This window comes from Myotis davidii, unplaced genomic scaffold (genome assembly GCF_000327345.1).
Source record: "Myotis davidii unplaced genomic scaffold, ASM32734v1 scaffold161, whole genome shotgun sequence".
Classification (NCBI taxonomy): domain Eukaryota; kingdom Metazoa; phylum Chordata; class Mammalia; order Chiroptera; family Vespertilionidae; genus Myotis; species Myotis davidii.
In genome coordinates this window covers 361,377-379,542 of record NW_006291567.1, presented here as the reverse complement: position 1 = coordinate 379,542, position 18,166 = coordinate 361,377, and the positions used below count along the sequence as shown (strand labels likewise).

The following is an 18,166-nucleotide window of genomic DNA, read 5'->3' as shown; positions in this document are numbered from 1 at the left end:
ATGTTTAAAAATTCATAAATCTGTGATTATTCTAATAACTTGGAGATACATCAAAATATAAGATATAATACAAAGTTCTTGTAAAATGCAGGCTTACAAAATAATATATAAAGTATATTTCCCTTTTGATAAGGTTGTGAGGGACTTATTTTTGTTTTAGTTGTTTTCCACATTAAGAACGCATAATTTTTTGTACTGGGGGAGGAAACAAAGGATGTTGGCTTAAAAAATCCTGTGGGATTCTGTGATACTAGGTACGATAAATTGAAGGCTGCCTTTTTAATAAAAATCAACAATAGTACCTAAATTAACTACCCTTGCTTCACATTTAGAGTTAGACAAACACTAACATTCTCTTTGAGAAATGACTTTTGAAATACTCAACAAAATGTTTCCTTTGGTATTATGCAGAAATCCAGGGCTTATAAAGTAGATAACTCCTCAACCAAAGTATACTAATTAGAATCAGTTATTTTCTTAAGGTATCTAATATTATGAAGTATAGGCAGTCAGACTTAAAACAAATCATGTAAGCACAAAAGTTAAGTATGCAAAATCCACAAAATTCTACCCAAATCCCTTCCCTTGATACGACCAGGTAATAGCACCATGACAGATTAATATAGTAACTGAGACATTACCATGCTCCGGAAGCTCGCCATATGCCTTCAGACTTCTCGCTTCATCAGCATTGTATTTTAAAATTACATCAGCTTTATTATCCTTGAAAAGAGAAAAATAACAGATTATGGCAAAATATTAAGTTTTCTCCTACCCTCTGAAAAATATCTTCGGGTTTAACCCAGTATGAAGGTGGCATGCATAAATGAATAATGATCAACAGGCTTAGGGAAGATCTTCGCAGATCTCACGTTAATAAGAGCAGAACTGTGCAGACCTAATCTTGTGGATTATTTACTATTACCCTCTGATTAGAAGTCTTTTGAAATACAAAAATTCCCTGGAACCATAATTTACAGTTATTAAACATTAAATACTGCAATTCAAAAACTGAGACTGGTATAATGATCCAAGGAAATTAATACACTTTCCATGTACCAGTGGTTCTTAGGGTAGAATTGATCAGAATCTCCTGTGGAGCTTTTACATCTCCTGAAGATAGATTAGTTGATGTGGAGGGAAGCCATGTATTTACCTATACATCTTACATAAACTGTAATGTGTGTAAAGAAGCCCAGGGGGAATCTTGTTAGAATGCATATCCTGATTTAGGAGGCTTGGGGTGGGGGTCCAAGGATCTGCATTTCAAACAAGTTCCCAAAAGCTAGCGATGCTACTGGTCCCTGGACCACCCTTTAAGTGGCAGGGGCAGAGAGGGCTCATGGGAAATTAAGAATCAGAAAAGTTGGTCTTGGCTGTTATTTTCTAGTCAGAATGTTGTATCTTTTGGCACCTTGGTTTCCTATCTTCACAAAGGAAACTATTATCCCTACTTCTGGGGTTATTTTTGAGATTAAAAGAAGAGAACGGACATTAAAATGGTTATGAATTTAAAGCAGGTTTTCTTAACCTTAGCACTACTGATATTTTTGGCTACTGATATCTTTGTTGCAGGGCCTGTCCTGTGCATTGTAGGATGTTTCGCAGCATCTCTGGTGTCTACCCACTAGATGCCAGCAGCACTGTCCCCCTCCCCCAGGTGTGACAACCAGAAATCTCTCCAGACACTGCCAAATGGTCCCTGGACATAAAAAAAAAAAAAAATCACCCATGATTGAGAACCACTGATTTAAAGCAACGATTGTAATTCTTTATTCTGGAATATATACATATATTTTTAAAAATAAAAACATTTTATTACTCACAATGTGATTTAATACACAGTGGTAAGTTCCAACAGGTAGAACCAAATAGATTTCACAGACCCACAATGTCTCCAGGTTGAGATTATGAGGGCAAACTATAATTTTCTTACCTAAGTGCTGATCTAAATTTAGAGTACAAACTTATATCATGGTTTATACTGTAATTAACTGTGTGCCTTTCTTATTCCCCTCATTACCAGGCTATTCACATCTTGTGGGATGGCAGCATGAATCATTCAGCTGTAGCCCCATGAGTAACTCTTTCCAGATTTTGAATTCAAGACGTATAGTTTAAAAAAAACTGGGGCGGGGCCGTGGCCGTGTGGCTCAGTGGTAGAATGTCGGCCTGCACACCGAAGGGTCTCGGGTTCAATTCCTGGTCAAGTGCACGTACCCGGGTTGCAGGTTGATGCCCGGTTCCTGGGATACATGGAGAAGTAACCAACCGACGTGTCTCTCACATTAATGTTCCTTTCTCTCTCTTTTTCCCCTACCTCCCTTCCACTCACTCTAAAAATTAGTGGGGAAAAATACCCTCGGGTGAGGATTAACAACAACAAAAAAGGTGGGAGGACCAACATAAGATTACATTTTTATTTTGCCAACTAAGAACACTAACAAAACTATTATTCACTATCTCATTCCAAAAAGGAAACTTTTTTTTGGTTAATCCTCACGTGAGGATACATTTTTCCATTGATTTTTAGAGAGTGGAAGGGAGGTAGGAGAAGAGAGAGAGAAACATCAGTGTGAGAGAGACACATCAATTGACTGTCTGCATGCACACTGATCAGGACTGGAAATTGTACCTGCAGCACAGTTACATGCCCTTGACTTAGAATCAAATGTGCGACCCTTCGGTCCATAGGCCAACATTCTAACTACTTAGAAACACTGGCCTGGGCTAAAAAGGAAAAATTTTAGCCAAAACCGGTTTGGCTCAGTGGATAGAGCGTCGGCCTTCGGACCGAAGGGTCCCAGGTTTGGTTCTGGTCGAGGGCATGTACCCGGGTTGCGGGCACATCCCCAGTGGGAGATGTGCAGGAGGCAGCTGATCGATGTATCTCTCTCATCGATGTTTCTAACTCTCTATCTCTCGCCCTTCCTCTCTGTGAAAAATCAATAAAATATATTAAAAAAAAAAGGAAAAATTTTAAATATCCGGAAAGTTTGAAAAAGGACCACTTAGCTTCATGAAAAATTTACATGACCTGCATTTCTTCTAGAGTGAAAATACGATCTCCACAGACTGGCATTTGGGAACCATAATCTCGGAGTAACCTAGCACAATGCCTTATGAAATGTTTGCTGATACAATGGGGAGGCACATACTGTGCTAGAACTGCTCAAATACGGTTATGACTTATGTTCCTAACACTAATGGATCATCAAAATCTGGCAAGTGCATAAAAATGTTATTTTATTTTTTTTACCTGGTAATCTCGTAGACCAACTAATATTATGTCTGAGGTATTTATCCAAACCTGTAAAAGAAATAAAAATAAAGAATCAAGAGCAACATTGAATCAGCATTCCCATAAAATGCTATTCACCCAACTGTGATTTAAGTAACTACATTTAGAAACAGGAAAAAACAAAAACAAACTATAGCAAGCAGTGTAGTGTGCCTGCTTCAACTTTTCTGTAATTTGGAATATTAAAAAAAAATTCTTATTTAACTACCTGGCAGTTTACTAATTCTAGAAGAATGATGAATTTAAAAAGGGACCTCCCCTCCCCCCAGTGAAGTATTCTAAGTGGTTAGTTTTCTATCCTTTACATGTAAGAATAAAAAATTAGATATGTTGCTTCATCTGCCTCCCTCCCTTCCTTCCATTTCCCCACCCCAACTTTTTAGTTTGGTAACAGAAGGATTAAAAAACAAAATTTGAAAAATAATCATAAAATCAGAGTTGGAGGAACTTTTAACTAATTTAATTAATAAATCTGCCCGAACACTGAATGTGATAGGACATTAGTCTTTCCTGAATTAAATCACAATTCAGGAAATTTAACATTAATGTAACACTTAATAGCACTTCAGCCTTTTTTTCCTTTCCTGATTTGTTTTGCAGAGAGTCCCTCAATTTGGATTTGTCGATCATTTCCTCTTAGGTTCAGGTTAAACATTTTTGGCAGGAATACAACATAGGTGATGCAAATTGAGTCTTTAAATAGAACTCTTGGTAACTTATAAAAACAAGGTCCTTGGCCCATAAAAACTGTAGAGACATTTGCACCCCTCCCCTTAACCACAATTTTGTATTAACTAAAACAAATATACACACCTACCTTTTTCCTCAATTTCCCCCTGATGTGACACAATCTCTTTACACCATCAAAACACATTGCTTCTAAGCGCCCGTTTCCCAACATTTTGATTACCTGAGCATATTCTGGGGGAGGGAAAAGAAAAGGGCATAAGATATTGTTCAACTTTTTTTTTAAAATATATTTTATTGATTTTTTACAGAGAGGAAGGGAGAGAGAGAGTTAGAAACATCGATGAGAGAGAAACATCGATCAGCTGCCTCTTGCACATCTCCTACTGGGGATGTGCCCGCAACCCAGGTACATGCCCTTGACCGGAATTGAACCGGGGACCTTTCAGTCCGCAGGCCAACGCTCTATCCACTGAGCCAAACCGGTTTCGGCTGTTCAACTTTGATAAAAACAATTTGGAAGTTCACATAAAAGTGACTAGAACATATAAGTGGTACTAGCTGGGAATAAATACATGCAGTAAAGTAAATGAGAGGGAGTGACAAACCCCAAGCTAGTTAATGGTAGAGCCACAACCAAGACTCATCTCTGCTATCAGAAATGTTTCTTCATGACTGTTTGCTTTACTTTTGGAGAGCAAGGTGGCTTGTCCCAAAATGTACACACTATACCTCCTCAATCTCCTGAAGCCTTTGCCAATTTTGAAGCTCCTTTCCCTTCTAACCTTTAGAGCAGTGATTCTCAACCTTCCTAATGCTGCGACCCTTTAATACAGTTCCTTACGTTGTGGTGACCCCCAATTTCATTGTTACAAATTGAACATAATGAAAGCATAGGGATTAATCATAAAAACAGAATGTACTTACATACGTGTTTTCTGATGGTCTTAGGCGATCCCTGTGAAAGGGTCATTTGACCCCCAAAGGAGTCGCGACCCACAGGTTGAGAACCGCTGCTTTAGAGGAGAATCTCACAACACTTGGTAGATTTGGCAAATAAACGTGGCTTAAATGTTAATTAAGCTACTTTTGTTAAATTAGCATGTCTTAGTAATTATTCTGAAGTTTTTGTAAAGCCAGAAAGACGTTCTTAGGCAAAATGCCAAGCTTTTAATTAAAATCTTTTCAAAAGGGTACCCAGGAAGCCAATTGGTTTCAATGCCATTTGAAAAACTGAGATTCTGAGCATTAGCTTGTATGTCGGCCTGTCTCCTTTATCAGTAAATGACAGAAGACACAGGGGGAGAGGGGCCATCACTTCAGAACCTTTACTTACTCAAGCAGTACATTAAACTAACCGCCAAAGAGGATATTTACTAATTGGTAAATACAGTGATGTAACTTTGATGTACTGATTGTGGGGTTGACAAGTGGAAGTTACCCAGACTACATACAGTGAACCTAGTACTTCAACAAGGTGGTCAAAGACAGCTTTTCGCCAAGACAGCATGGTTTAGTGGTTGAGCATCAACCTATGAACCAGGAAGTCATGGTTGGATTCCTGGTCAGGGCATATACCCGGGTTGTGGGCTCAATCCAATGTATGGGGCCTGCAGGAGGCAGCCAAATAATGATTCTCTATCATTGATATTTCTATCTTTCTCTCCCTCCCTGAAATCAATAAAAAATTTTTTTTAAAAAATGGCAGCCTCTCTTCCAAAGTGGGGGGTAAATATGAAAAAAGTAAACGTGCCCTAACCGGTTTGGCTCAATGGATAGAGCGTCGGCCTGCGGACTGAAAGGTCCCAGGTTCGATTCTGGTCAAGGGCATGTACCTTGGTTGCAGGCACATCCCCAGTAGGGGGTGTGCAGGAGGCAGCTGATCGAGGCTTCTCTCTCATCAATGTTTCTAACTCTCTATCCCTCTCTCTTCCTCTGTAAAAAATCAATAAAATATATTAAAACAACAAAAAAAGAAAAAGTAAACGTAGTGGCAGTCAAAATCAAGTCAACTTCTAATGGGGGCTAGAATGACTAAGGCTAAGAAAAAAAGTTCTTTTAGCCAGAAAATGTTTCATTTTTATATGGTGTGAACAAATCACCAAAGTTCTATAAAAAGACTATAAAAATAATTTCTTTGTTAAAAAGTGCTGGAAATTATTGGGATAATTGGAAAATTTTGACTACGGACCATAAACTGGATACATAATATACTCAGATTAAATTACCTGAGCGTTCTGCTGTGGTTATGTAAGAGAATATACCTGTTCTTAAGAGGCAAAAGGAAGAAGCAGTAAGGGAAAAGCATCATGATATCTGCAACTTTCAAATGGTTCCGGAAAACACACACACACAACAATTTAAGAAAAGTTCATTGTACTAATACTGCAACTTCTCTGAAGGTTTGAAAGTCCTCAAAATAAAAATATAAGAAAATAGTATAATATATCTTGGGCTGGCACTTACAAAGTGTTAATCGGTTAGAAAAGATCAGTCAAATGTTCAATTTCATTTTATGAAATTATATGCTAATGGCACTGGAGAAGAGAAGGAAAGGCTTCAGATTCATCCTTCAAGTATCCATGGTCCACTGCACATACTATGTAGCACTATTTACTATTAAAAAAAAAAAGGCCCACTAAATCATAGAATTGTCAACTATCACTTTTGAGGCTTAATTCCCTCTGGCCTGTATAATTTATTCCTAGATATGCAACGCAATACACCTATACATTTACAGAAACACCACCAATCCTCAACGCAGACTGGTAACCAAAATGATTAGCAAAAGAAATGGAGAAGGGCAAAAAGGGGCATGCGATTCACTGCTCAGATCATGAATAGTATCTCTTTTATGTTTAGAAATTGAAATTCCATATTTGAAAAACAAAACTATTACTAAAAGGATGCTAACTTATGAAAACACTTACCTTGCCCATCTTCTTTGAACACCAATTCTCTTTTTTCGGATTCATTTTCGTTCTTACCCCTACGTCTATTTTTACCTCCTTTACCTAATGGTTTTAAGTAAAGAAAAAGACATTATTTGCAAGACAGTAGGAAAAGAAACTAAACTAAATTGAGGCACCTAGAACAGTTAAAAAAAATCGTTTACTTTAAAATTCAAATTTAGTCACACAACATTAAATTTTACAATCTCCAATTATATTAAACATATACATATTGTCACTCCCCTACCCTTCTTGGAAATTCCCTTTTGGAATATTTTTGACATCAAATACAAACAAACCAAAGCAGATATTATATAAAAGTATATAGATACTTTTCTGAGGACATCTGCATTCAATGACCAAACTGAACTGGATCATAAAGTTACTTGATTCACTACACAGCTCAGTGAACCTACAGTGGCCCACATGGGACAAGGTGGAAGATAATGGGTCTTGATCAATTTTATAAAAATGCCTTGTCTCTCTTTTATCTGACCGCCCCCTCACCCCTACCCAATGAAAGGTGTGAGTATAAGTAGAAGATGACTGAAAAGAAAAGATAATGCAAGAACACAAAAGAAAAGAAAAAGGTAAAGTTATAGCTATTGGAATGGGGCACACTGATTTTGTGGTAGTGGAGGGAGAGCAACAAGTCTGTTAAACGCCGAGTCTGAATTTTATCCTATTGCTGCAGGATACATTGAGCAAGGTATTTGAAGTTAAAAAGCACCACGTCCACTGACAAGACCACCCGGATACACGTGCTCACAGACCCACCAAGGACCATCTGCACCCGAAGCCACGACAACGTGCTGAATGGGGTAAGGCCCTACGCCACTGCCCTGCCGGTTGCCAAGGGCACCCCTGAGTCTTCATCTCCCTGCCCAGATCTGTGCTGAGGGCAACCTGGTGGCGGCCGCCTCTGGGGGCCTGTCGCTGGAAGTCTGGAGGCTCCAGGCCTGAGCAGGCAGACATGGATATGGATGTGGATCTGCTGGCCGGCAGGCTGGGTCAAGGCCTCTGTTCTCGGGGGTGGGGGGACTCCCCTTTTCTGGTGATGCCCCAGGCTCAGGCTTGGGGCACAAGGACTCGAGGCCACTGTTGGGCAAGTCCCTGGTCTGTGCTCCATGTTCCAGCCCACCCTCAGGTGCTGTTTATGATTGGACGCCTGCTTTCCCTTGAGAGCAAAGGGGAAATAAACCTAATGTACTGGTAAGTACGTACGTACGTATGTACGTACGTACCTACGTAGGTAAGTACGTAAGCACATAGTTACGTACGTACGTACGTACTACGTAGGTACGTAGGAAAGTACGTAGCTAAGTACCTATGTACCTACGTACCTACGTAGGTAAGTACGTACGTACTTAAGTATGTACATAAGTAAGTAAATAAATAAAAGCAAGGTACTAACTGCCTGAACTTGAAAGCAACTAAGATGTTCTTTGCTAGGTGAACAAATAAACTGTGGCACAATGGAATATTATCTATAATAATGAAAGAGTAATATGTTAATTAGACCTGACAAGTCGGGGCTTCGAGGGAAGCCAGTGCCAGCAGCAAGGGGGGGGAGGGGGGAGCCTATTCTTGAATGAATTTCATGCATTGGGCCTCTAGTTCAGCAATAAAAAGAACTACCAAGCCCCCCAAAGACATGGAGGAACCCTTACTGTAATGGTGGATACATGTCACTATACATTAGTCAAAACCCATACAATAATATTAAAAAAAACAACAAAAAGCAAGGTGCAATAGGGGCGTAATCAACAAAATCCAAACTGTGGGGTCATTTGTATAATAAGACAATCTGTTTTCTTCAATAGATACATTATGAAAAAGAAAACATGCATGGATGGGGAACCTACCCATTAGACTTAAAAGACATATCAACCAATGGCAATGTGTAGCCCATCTCTGGATCTTGATTTGGTGTGGATGGTGCAAGTTTTTAGCCAGGAATTGATGGTGCCTGGGGCCAGGACATGAGTACATGAAGGTTCATTATACTAGTCAACTTTTGCATACATTCAAAATTCGTCCTACTGTAAGTTTAAAAACAAATACAGGAAGATGAAGAAGAGCATAAAGCTGCCATTGATATATATATATATAAATTCATATTCACATCTGCTTTTATATATACATAAAGTATCTTTGGAAGGGCATATATAAAAAAGTTAACAATGCCTGTGAAAAAGGGAACTAGATGGCAATGGGACACATTTAGGAAGAGAGATTTCACTTTTTTTTTTTTTAAAAAAATGTATTTTTTATTGATTTTTTACAGAGAGGAAGGGAGAGAGTTAGAAACATCGATGAGAGAGAAACATCGATCAGCTGCCTCCTGCACATCTCCCACTAGGAATGTGCCCGCAAACAAGATACATGCCCTTGACCGGAATCGAACCTGGGACCTTTCAGTCCGCAGGACGACGTTCTATCCACTGAGCCAAACCGGTTTTGGTGAGATTTCACTTTTTATACTTTTTGAAATTTGAATCATGAATATATTTACTATTCAAAAAATTTTCATTAAAAAAATATTTCAACAAAAAGCAGAGGTGTCACATGATCCTCTGGGTGGGAAAACTGGTCAGAAGGTCCCTGCCCTTATTACAAGTACAATGAAGCAGGCTGTGCTTAGTCATGAAGAGGAAAAGTAACTTGGAAGCAACCAAGATGTATTTTGGTAGATAAATGGATAAACTGTGATACAATCATACAATGGAATATTCCAAGGAATGATAAAAGAATTATTTCTGAGGTGGAAACAAGGGAATTATGGTCAGATGTAGAAGGAGACAGGAATAAAGGATACAGGGAGCTTTCAACCCCCACCCCCTGCCCCTTGTTCTCTTTCAGTCTCTGTAAAATATGCGAGTTAGAGAGTTAGAACAGAAGATCCAAATACCTCCATTTAGGACACCACACTCTCTAATGGTGTCCTTAAAAAATCTGTCATTGTCCATGGCCCCCTTGCTTTTCATACTTTAAATAATGACACTGTTGATCATTTCTCAACTATCCTTTTCCCGGCTTCTGAAGGATCACTTGTACTATTCTTGACCTTTTATCAGCACTCTTCATTATGCCTATTCATTTGGAGCTTCATTCAGTTCAAATTCCTTCTGCTCACTCACTTTCTAAGGAAATTTATTTTTCTCTTACCTACCACTTCAATGTTAATAATTTTACATCCCAGCCCCTATTTCAACTAAGCCTTTATCTCCTATTTCTATTGGCCTCAGTACATTTCCAGTAAATGGGTTACTGTCATCTCAAGCTCAATTTTATTCAAAACCTCATTTACTTTCTTTTCAAAGCTGGTCCTTAATCAACATCCTTGTTTCTGTTAGTGATAACATAACTACTTTACAGAATGTAAGTCTCTCAACCTATAAACATGACACCAACCTATCTGTCAATACTTCTATTCCCTTATGCATCAAGTAGACTACTCACTGTTCTAGTATCTCCTCCCTAACAAGCCTATGCCTATGAGATAGGTATTATTTTGTCTTTATTTCACAAGATAATGGACTTCAAAAGGTTAAGTGACTTATCCAAGGCTATAATCACGTGACCTGAGAGTTCAGATGTTAGTCACCAGACACTATGCTCTTAACCACTATGCAACCACCCACTTACTTGTCACAATCACCTTATGAGGTAATAAGTCATTTACCTCCAGTTTTCCAGTGAGTTCACCTAAGCCCAAAAAAGTAACTTACTTAACATTAGTCCCCCACATTAGGGTATCTCTACATACCATTTTGTCCCATTCCAGACCCTGGCAGTCATTTCCAAAAATGGCTATAAGTGGTAGTGAGATTAAGGGACATATGGGAAGAGTGTGGAAGCAGCAAAAGGTTCATAACCCAAACAGAATAGAGTGTGTGCACTTGGCCACTCTAAAGACAGACACACTTAACTTCTTGCATCATCATGTGTACTTACCCTGTCCTGGGTACAGTCTCACAATGCTCTGTGCAATTGTTAGGCAGGCCTCTACAATTTCCTGACTCACCCAGAGTCCTTAGAATTCAGTATTTGAGGCATTCTTAGGGCACACCAAAACTAATTCCCTAGGACAAGTACCTTTTGCTTCAAGCCACTCATCATGCCAGGTCTTCAAATTAAAGTGAAAGCTCCATTAGGACAAGAATCATACCTACTTTGTTTGCTGAGTTATATACCTGAGCTAGCAAGTCTTTGAATAAATCAGTCAAGAGTAGTCCACATATTCCTAAAGGAGTGGTAATTTTAAAATCAAAGGTAGTGAGGCCCTCAAAATGTGGGAGCACCTTCCCTCAAGGTAAGGAAGGAAGACACAGAGGGCTTTAACGGAATGTGTTGTAATCCTCAAGTTTGGAGTAATGGATTCCCAGATGTTCATTGCATTATCTATAATTTTTGTACGTACAAAATGTTACTTATAAAATGATTCATCACTTGTCAATTTACCAGAATTAATCATACCCTGATCACCTCCCTATTTATTGCCATGTAATGGAATGAACTTTAAAGGAAGGAGGCTAGTGAACTAGATGTGATTTAATGCAGAAGTCCTATCCTTGGAACTAAAGGGTAACCTATTATCCACCTAAGGGTGGACTCAACAGAAGGGAGGTGACTTAATCCAACAAATATTTATTGAGCATCTACTAAGTGTCAAATGCTAGCAATCTAATGTTATTAAGACAGATACTATTACTGCCCTTTACAGCGTACAGTCTAGTGAAGGAATTGGAAATCTCATGCTAGAAATAAAAGTGAGAATAAGATACCCATTAAAGCGATCTGGTTACCATCTCATAGGGAATAAATGATTACATAGGTTTCAAGAAAACTATGACTTTTAAAAAACCCTATTTGATCACCCAATCTTTCCAAAAATTATTAGCAGTAAAATCCTTGCTCCAAAAAGGTCCCACAAGTTAGATTTCTAAGGGCAATAACTGTAGCACGCCCTGAGGGAACTGCAGTAAATCTTACAGATAACTGCAACTAATCTTACACAGAACTGCAATAAAAAATCCCAAGGGATAAAATGAGTAGTGACAGCTACAGAGAAAATGAGGTAGAAATGCTGTAGCCAGCTGTGAAGTAGAAAAGAGAACGGAAGTAGGCCAGGTCAGGGCAGGGGGTCTCAGGATGAATAACCAAAGGAAACCTCTTGTGGGTTCTGAAATAAGCTTCTCTTCTGTCAGAAACACAGTTTTCCCAGTTTCTACTTGAACAATTTCCTTTGAGAAATTAGAGGGATGCTAAAGAAAAAAAAAGCAGAAACACCCTTAAGTCTAAAAAAGGGAGAATTTCTTTAGGACTGTTCTGCTTTTACCTAGACTAGGCTTTTCATTTTGGAAATTCCAAATTAACTTATCCTCAAGTCTGGTAACTTGTGAATGTTTAACTTCAGAATGGAGGGAACTTATTATATATATAATCTGAAACAAAACTAGAAAACTTGGATAAATATGGAACAAGTGTGTGTGTGTGTGGGGGGAGGCGGAGTTAAACTCCGTAAAGGGATGGGGAAGGGTATATCTCTAGAGATGAACCTCGAAATTGCATCCAGGTTTCGCCCACTGTTTACAAGAGAGATGTAGTCTCAACAATATTCAACTTCTGTCCATAAAGAAACCCATCTAGGGGTACCTGACGGGCACTAAAGCAAGCATCCCCCTCTGAAAGTTAAGAACTGCTTCCAGGGTTTAACTCCCCTTGCCCAGGACGGCCAAAGCGCCCACTTGCGAACCCCACGCCGCCCCAGGGGAGGTCTCTCCATGGGTCCCACCACGCCGAGGCCACTGTGGCGCGAATCAGGACCAAAAGCCCATATTCTCCGGCAGGAGGCCCTACAAAAATGGCGTCGGCTCCACCCCAATGTGACCAAACTGGAAGACAGGAGTAACTTCCCAGCTCCTCTCCCGAGCCCAGGAGGGCGTCCCAATCGCCCAGCCACCGGCAGGCCGGGCGGAGAGGAAGGTCACGGCAGCCTGGGATATCCCGAAGGCGCAAGGATGGCCGGGAGACCCGGCAGAGAGTCGTGTTCCTGGGGTCCAGGCGGCATTACCTTTATTCTTGGGCATGGCGGGAGCCGAGGCCTCGCGGCGACTCGGACTCTTACTCGGGCGGCGGTGGTGGCGATTCCTCCAAGGGGGGCGAGGGGTAACGCGTGGAGCCCCGCGGTACCAAGCGGGCGCGAGAGGCCGGTCGCGTGCGCCGGAGAGTCCCGAGACCGAGCTCTTCCAAGACCTGCTTTACACACGCACGGCCGGCAGCAAATGGCGTCGCATCTGCTTGCGTTGCGTCTCCCCGCCTCCAACGCCGCCTGGGTCCGCCCCCCTGTCTCTATTGCGCAGGCGTGGCCGCCTGATCCCTCCCCTATTGTTAAAGCTGAGCGACACGCGCTCCGGGAGTGTTCGCGGAACAAGTAGGGGGCGGGGCCATGAGCAAGGAGGAGGCGGAGTCGGGGAGGAAATGGGAGGGGCCCAGGCTTTCTAGTAAAGAGCTGGTTCAGGTAGCGCCCCCTGCTGGCTGACACCAGACTTCTGCTGCTTTGTGACAAACCAGCCTCTCAGGGATTGAGCAGCTGAATCAACTGTAATCTCATGTTTTAACGTGGCTCTTTCACCCGACCTAGCAGGTTGGCAGTCTGAAGGAATGGGCAATGCTTTCCTGTCGTCCCCATTACCAAAGCATAATATCTGCATGACGTTATCACTTTATAAATGTCTTCCCTACCTCACTGTAAACCACATCTGTTGCTTTACCATTACCAGCATTTAGCAGAATGTCTGGCACATAGTAGGTGCTCAGGAAGGAAAAAAAGGAGGAAGGGAGGGAGGGAAGACCTAAATTCAGTGTTATGGGCCGAATTGTGTACTCCCCAAATTCATGTTTAATTCCTAACCCCTAATACCTCAGAATATGACTTTGTTTGGAGATAGGGTGTTGGACCCTTGATCTTGAACCAGACTCCAGAACTGTGACAAAATAAATTTCTGCCAGTCTGTGGTTTTTTGTTATGGCAGCCCTAGCAAACTAATATGCTCTCATAATATAAAACTACTACAAATGTCTACTGAAAAGGAAAGGATAACTGCAGGCCTATAACCCATTCCCTCTCTACCAGCAATCAATGATCTCAAATTTCCTTTTAAATGTGCTAATGACATTTATTAGCAGAAATAAAACAAAAAGTCCTTATCTCTAAAATGCTTTTAGCAAGATACACTTAGTCTATAGAGATAGCTTCTTGTAAAACTTGCAATTTATGGATCTATGAGGCATGGTTGGATGGAGAACGAGGACTCACCATTTAAAGTGTGTAATTAATGAGGCATAAAAAGGGGGTGTTGCAAAACCAAATGACTCCCTTTGTTTAAACAATGTCTCCACATACATCGCACAGAAGAAAACTTGTTCTTTAATTCTGAATCAATCCAAAATGTACCATTATGAGGGAGGAAAGGGTTGTTTTGGAGTTAAATCTGATAATCTTGGACTTCTCGAAGAAAAGAGTCTCATCTGTGCCTGGTGATTACCCTGTATCCTTTGAATGATTAATCAAGTTTGGTATTGGGTAAGATCTATGACTGATGTGAGTCTTATTTAACAAACTCTTTAGGCTAATGAAAACTTTGCATAGAAAAACTAGTTCGTACTCCTTATTAACTCAGAGACATTCCTGTTTTAAGTTTTACCAATCCAATTTGATAAATTTATACCTTGGATAAAATAATTTGATAATATGAAGAATCAACATGTAATTGCAATAACCTGATAAAGGAACATACATGCATTTGTTTGAAACTTTATTATATAAATTTTCGTTTCTTTTAAAGATTACAAAACCTGTTCTGTGACAGGAATACAAGCAATATTGTTCCAGGATTATTCATGGATACATCTGAAAGAGCTTAGATTACACATTAATAGTATGATTTGAAAACTTCCCCAGATTAGACTCTTAAGTAAAACAATTTAAAGTATTCAGTGATATGTAATCCTTTACAAGCATTTCATAATTATGGCAGCAGTGCCAAGCATCTGATATGATTTAACCACCAATAAAAGGTACAATACATAAGAACTCATGATATGGTACCTCGGGCTTCTGGCATGCCTTACTAGAGAGAAACTAGTAGAAAGTAAGATGATATATAATAGTAGAAAAATACTTGTGATTTTTTTTAAAAACTATCTAAGTAGATGCCCACCCCATTCCCACCCAAAAATGCAAAATAATTACATCCCTTAGGTGTATACTTTCCCTTCTGCGTAGGGTAACATTTAAGATAAACCTAATACACATACATAATTTTAAGAATTAAAAACTCATCACCCATAATTATTAAGAATGCTAAGAAATGGCAATACCTTGAAGCATTTTTCGATTAAAAAACAAAGCTTTAGATGGAACACTACACTTAGAGGAACACAAACCCAAACCTTTATCCTTATGCCCTTGCTTGGTATTTAAAAGTTCTACTTTAAATACTTGTTTGAAAAACTCAGTATACAGTTCATTCAGTACTATAGTGATAATAGGAGTAAAGATTTTCACTTCCATTAGATAATGAACTAATCTACTTAGAGGACTATTATAGCAACTCTCCTCTCACATACGTTCACGTATATTGTACTCAAATGGTATGTGCTCTAAAGAGGTTTTCTTGAGGTTTGAACCTCTGAACTTAGTTTCTAAAGTTTCCTTTCCACTAATCTCTATTCAATGTCATATACTTTGCTAGTTGCTCTGGGAGAAGTCATGGACATTTAAACAGCTTATCATGCACTTCAAGGTTACATGGAAAAATAATGAGGAAAGTGCCTTAAGAGGTAGGAAGTAGGCTCTTATCCCAACCCTTGGTATGCCCTGTTATGAACAGTTAAAAGACTGGAATCAAAGTGGTAAATGTGAGACTAATAGTAACACAAGGCTTAAGAAAATTAAGTCAACTTAATTACTAGGATTCTTTGAGAACACTCACATTGGAACCAGTTACAAGTCACTCGATCACACACAGAATACAGCAGTGTCAAAAATACATAAAGCACACTGTAGATATAAATTCTTCTTGGCCATCCATACTTAGGTATTATCACTCTGTAGATTCTTCACTAGAAAAAGTGGTTAAGCTTGGCTCTGCAGAATACCACAGTCCCAAGAAAGTGAATTTCATTCCTTCATTAATTGGTCTCCACCAATGGTCACTTGGGGAGACCAGCAACATGTAAGCAATCTGGCGGTGAAAAGAGGGCTATTTTCATTTGTTGAAATAAAAATAGAGGTAAGTCAACCTCTTTGTGAATTAAATAAGGCTCAAAGTATACATCCAGTTTGTTAGTCACATGGAGTTAGACCTTTCGGAGGGACAGAACTCTAAAACTAGATTGGAACCTCCTGGTTTAAGCACCAAGGGTCAGCCATGAAACCCATCGGATTTGTTAATCAGACAAAACAGACCTTTTCTGACCCTTTACATTCCTGAGATATCTGTCCTAATGTCTTCATAAATCTCAAGTGCTTGATACCATCGTTAAGAGATAATTTCCTCTATAAAATACAGTTAAGAAAACTGAAAAATTTTAGGACATTTATAATAAAAGCCAGGAAATAGAGAATGTCAGTCATATTGAGGTGTGTATTGCTGGCTTCCATGGTCATTAAGTATATCTGTACCAAGGCCCCCAAATCTTCAATGTTTTTCTGCTCTCAGGCTGGACCTATCCCAGCCCCTTTCCTACACAAACTATTCTGTCTATTCATGAAGCCTTTGCATCCCTCTACCCTTCCAAGTCTTTCCTGGGCCGAGGGTGCAGGGCACAGGTAACAGGCCAATCCCACCTCCCATGATGTCTTCTGGCCCATACCACTTCTTAAAAACAGATGGGAAATGGTTGACCCAAACTTGCTCTTTGCAGCCCACCACGTGGGAAATGTGGAATCTCTTGCCATACACACACCACACCCTCTCCAGACTCTAAGTTGACTTTTCCCACCCGTCAGTTTCACAGCATCTCGACTCTGCCTTGTCAAACATTACTACACTTTTGGACTTTTGGGGTTGCTTATGAATAAATGAATCCATATCAAATCTGTTACACATAAGGGTCTATTGTACTTAAAAGAAGACATCAATTCTATAAATTAGAGGGAGTGGAAATAATTTATATAAAAAATTAAAAGGACAAAAACTTACCTTAGTTTAATATCATCATTTGCAAGGGAAGATACAAAACACATGGTAGTATAATCTGTATTTTCCAGTATACGCTTGGCAATGCTAAATGCAATCTACCATTTAGGATATTAAGCTAAGAGGAGGTTTGTGAAAGTAGCCTGATAGTTTAGTTCCTTCTTTCACACTGAAGTATCTTTAAGATTGAACTAAAACCTCCTGGGAGAAGCCTGGGAAGCAGCGACACTAACTGGTGAAGGCCTCACTACCACAACTATAGGGGCCTGGAGGAAATGGAGGTGAAGAAATCGATGGAAATGTTAGCCCAGCACAAGCACTACATGTAGAGCACACTGTTGGCCAAGTTTGTCTGCTGTAAATCAAAGGCAATACGAACACCAGAACCACAGATACAATAAATTATGCTCACGAACTGCTTTTTAGGCAGAAAGCCTTCAGTTTTGTGAACATATAACCTCCTTTTTTCCAACAAAACTGGCAGTTGGACTAGGCAAAGAAGGCAATTATCTTTGAAAGCAATAAACTTGAGTTCATAGACCAGTAGAGGAGTGTCCCAAGAAATATGTAGTTTTTGAATAACTCAGCTTCTGATTGGCTGATAATCTGAAGGGAAGGCAGCATGGTGTTATGGGGGAAAAACTAAATGGAAAGTTAAGAATTCTAGTTTTTGCTTTGGGTCACAGATTCTTTACATGCAATACGCGAAAGTTGGACTAGATGACTTATAAGGGTTTACACATTTACTTCTGATTCTAAAAGACTACAATGGGAAAATATACCTAAGCAATTATGGAATAGCATCAGTGTAAAAAATCTGAAAATATATGCCCAGATTTACATTAACATTTTAAAAGCTACAAGAATTTGGGATGACTGGGGTTTAAGACACTGAAAAGAAAGGAGAGAGAGACGAGAGAGAGAGAGAGAAAGTCAGTGTTTCTCTAAAAAGTCAATGATTGGATTTTCCAATACTAACAGAGTCTTCTGTCAATTGGCAACATTGTATAATGCAATAC

At 39.6% G+C, this 18,166-nt stretch overlaps 1 protein-coding gene and 2 long non-coding RNA genes across 3 annotated transcripts in view; 2 read left to right on the top strand and 1 right to left on the bottom strand.

Annotated features, from left to right (window-relative positions):
- Positions 1 to 9,546, top strand: part of LOC107183290 — a 15,167-nt gene extending 5,621 nt beyond the window's left edge. The window contains exons 2-3 of the long non-coding RNA XR_001514072.1: positions 1,017 to 1,020; positions 9,537 to 9,546. This is a non-coding gene — a long non-coding RNA (uncharacterized LOC107183290). The remainder of the gene's footprint in view (positions 1 to 1,016; positions 1,021 to 9,536) is intronic.
- EIF1AX (eukaryotic translation initiation factor 1A, X-linked) overlaps positions 1 to 13,278 on the bottom strand; it is a 16,513-nt gene extending 3,235 nt beyond the window's left edge. Inside the window, exons 1-5 of the mRNA XM_006765115.2 lie at positions 13,016 to 13,278; positions 6,919 to 7,002; positions 4,119 to 4,222; positions 3,260 to 3,310; positions 642 to 723 (exon numbers count right to left, since the gene is read on the bottom strand). Of these exons, the coding sequence (XP_006765178.1) occupies positions 642 to 723; positions 3,260 to 3,310; positions 4,119 to 4,222; positions 6,919 to 7,002; positions 13,016 to 13,031 (337 nt within the window). The 5' untranslated portion in view covers positions 13,032 to 13,278. The remainder of the gene's footprint in view (positions 1 to 641; positions 724 to 3,259; positions 3,311 to 4,118; positions 4,223 to 6,918; positions 7,003 to 13,015) is intronic.
- LOC107183291 lies at positions 7,583 to 8,152 on the top strand. The gene is made up of 2 exons (XR_001514073.1): positions 7,583 to 7,760; positions 7,828 to 8,152. It is a non-coding gene; the product is annotated as an uncharacterized LOC107183291 (long non-coding RNA).
- Positions 13,279 to 18,166: the final 4,888 nt, after the last annotated feature.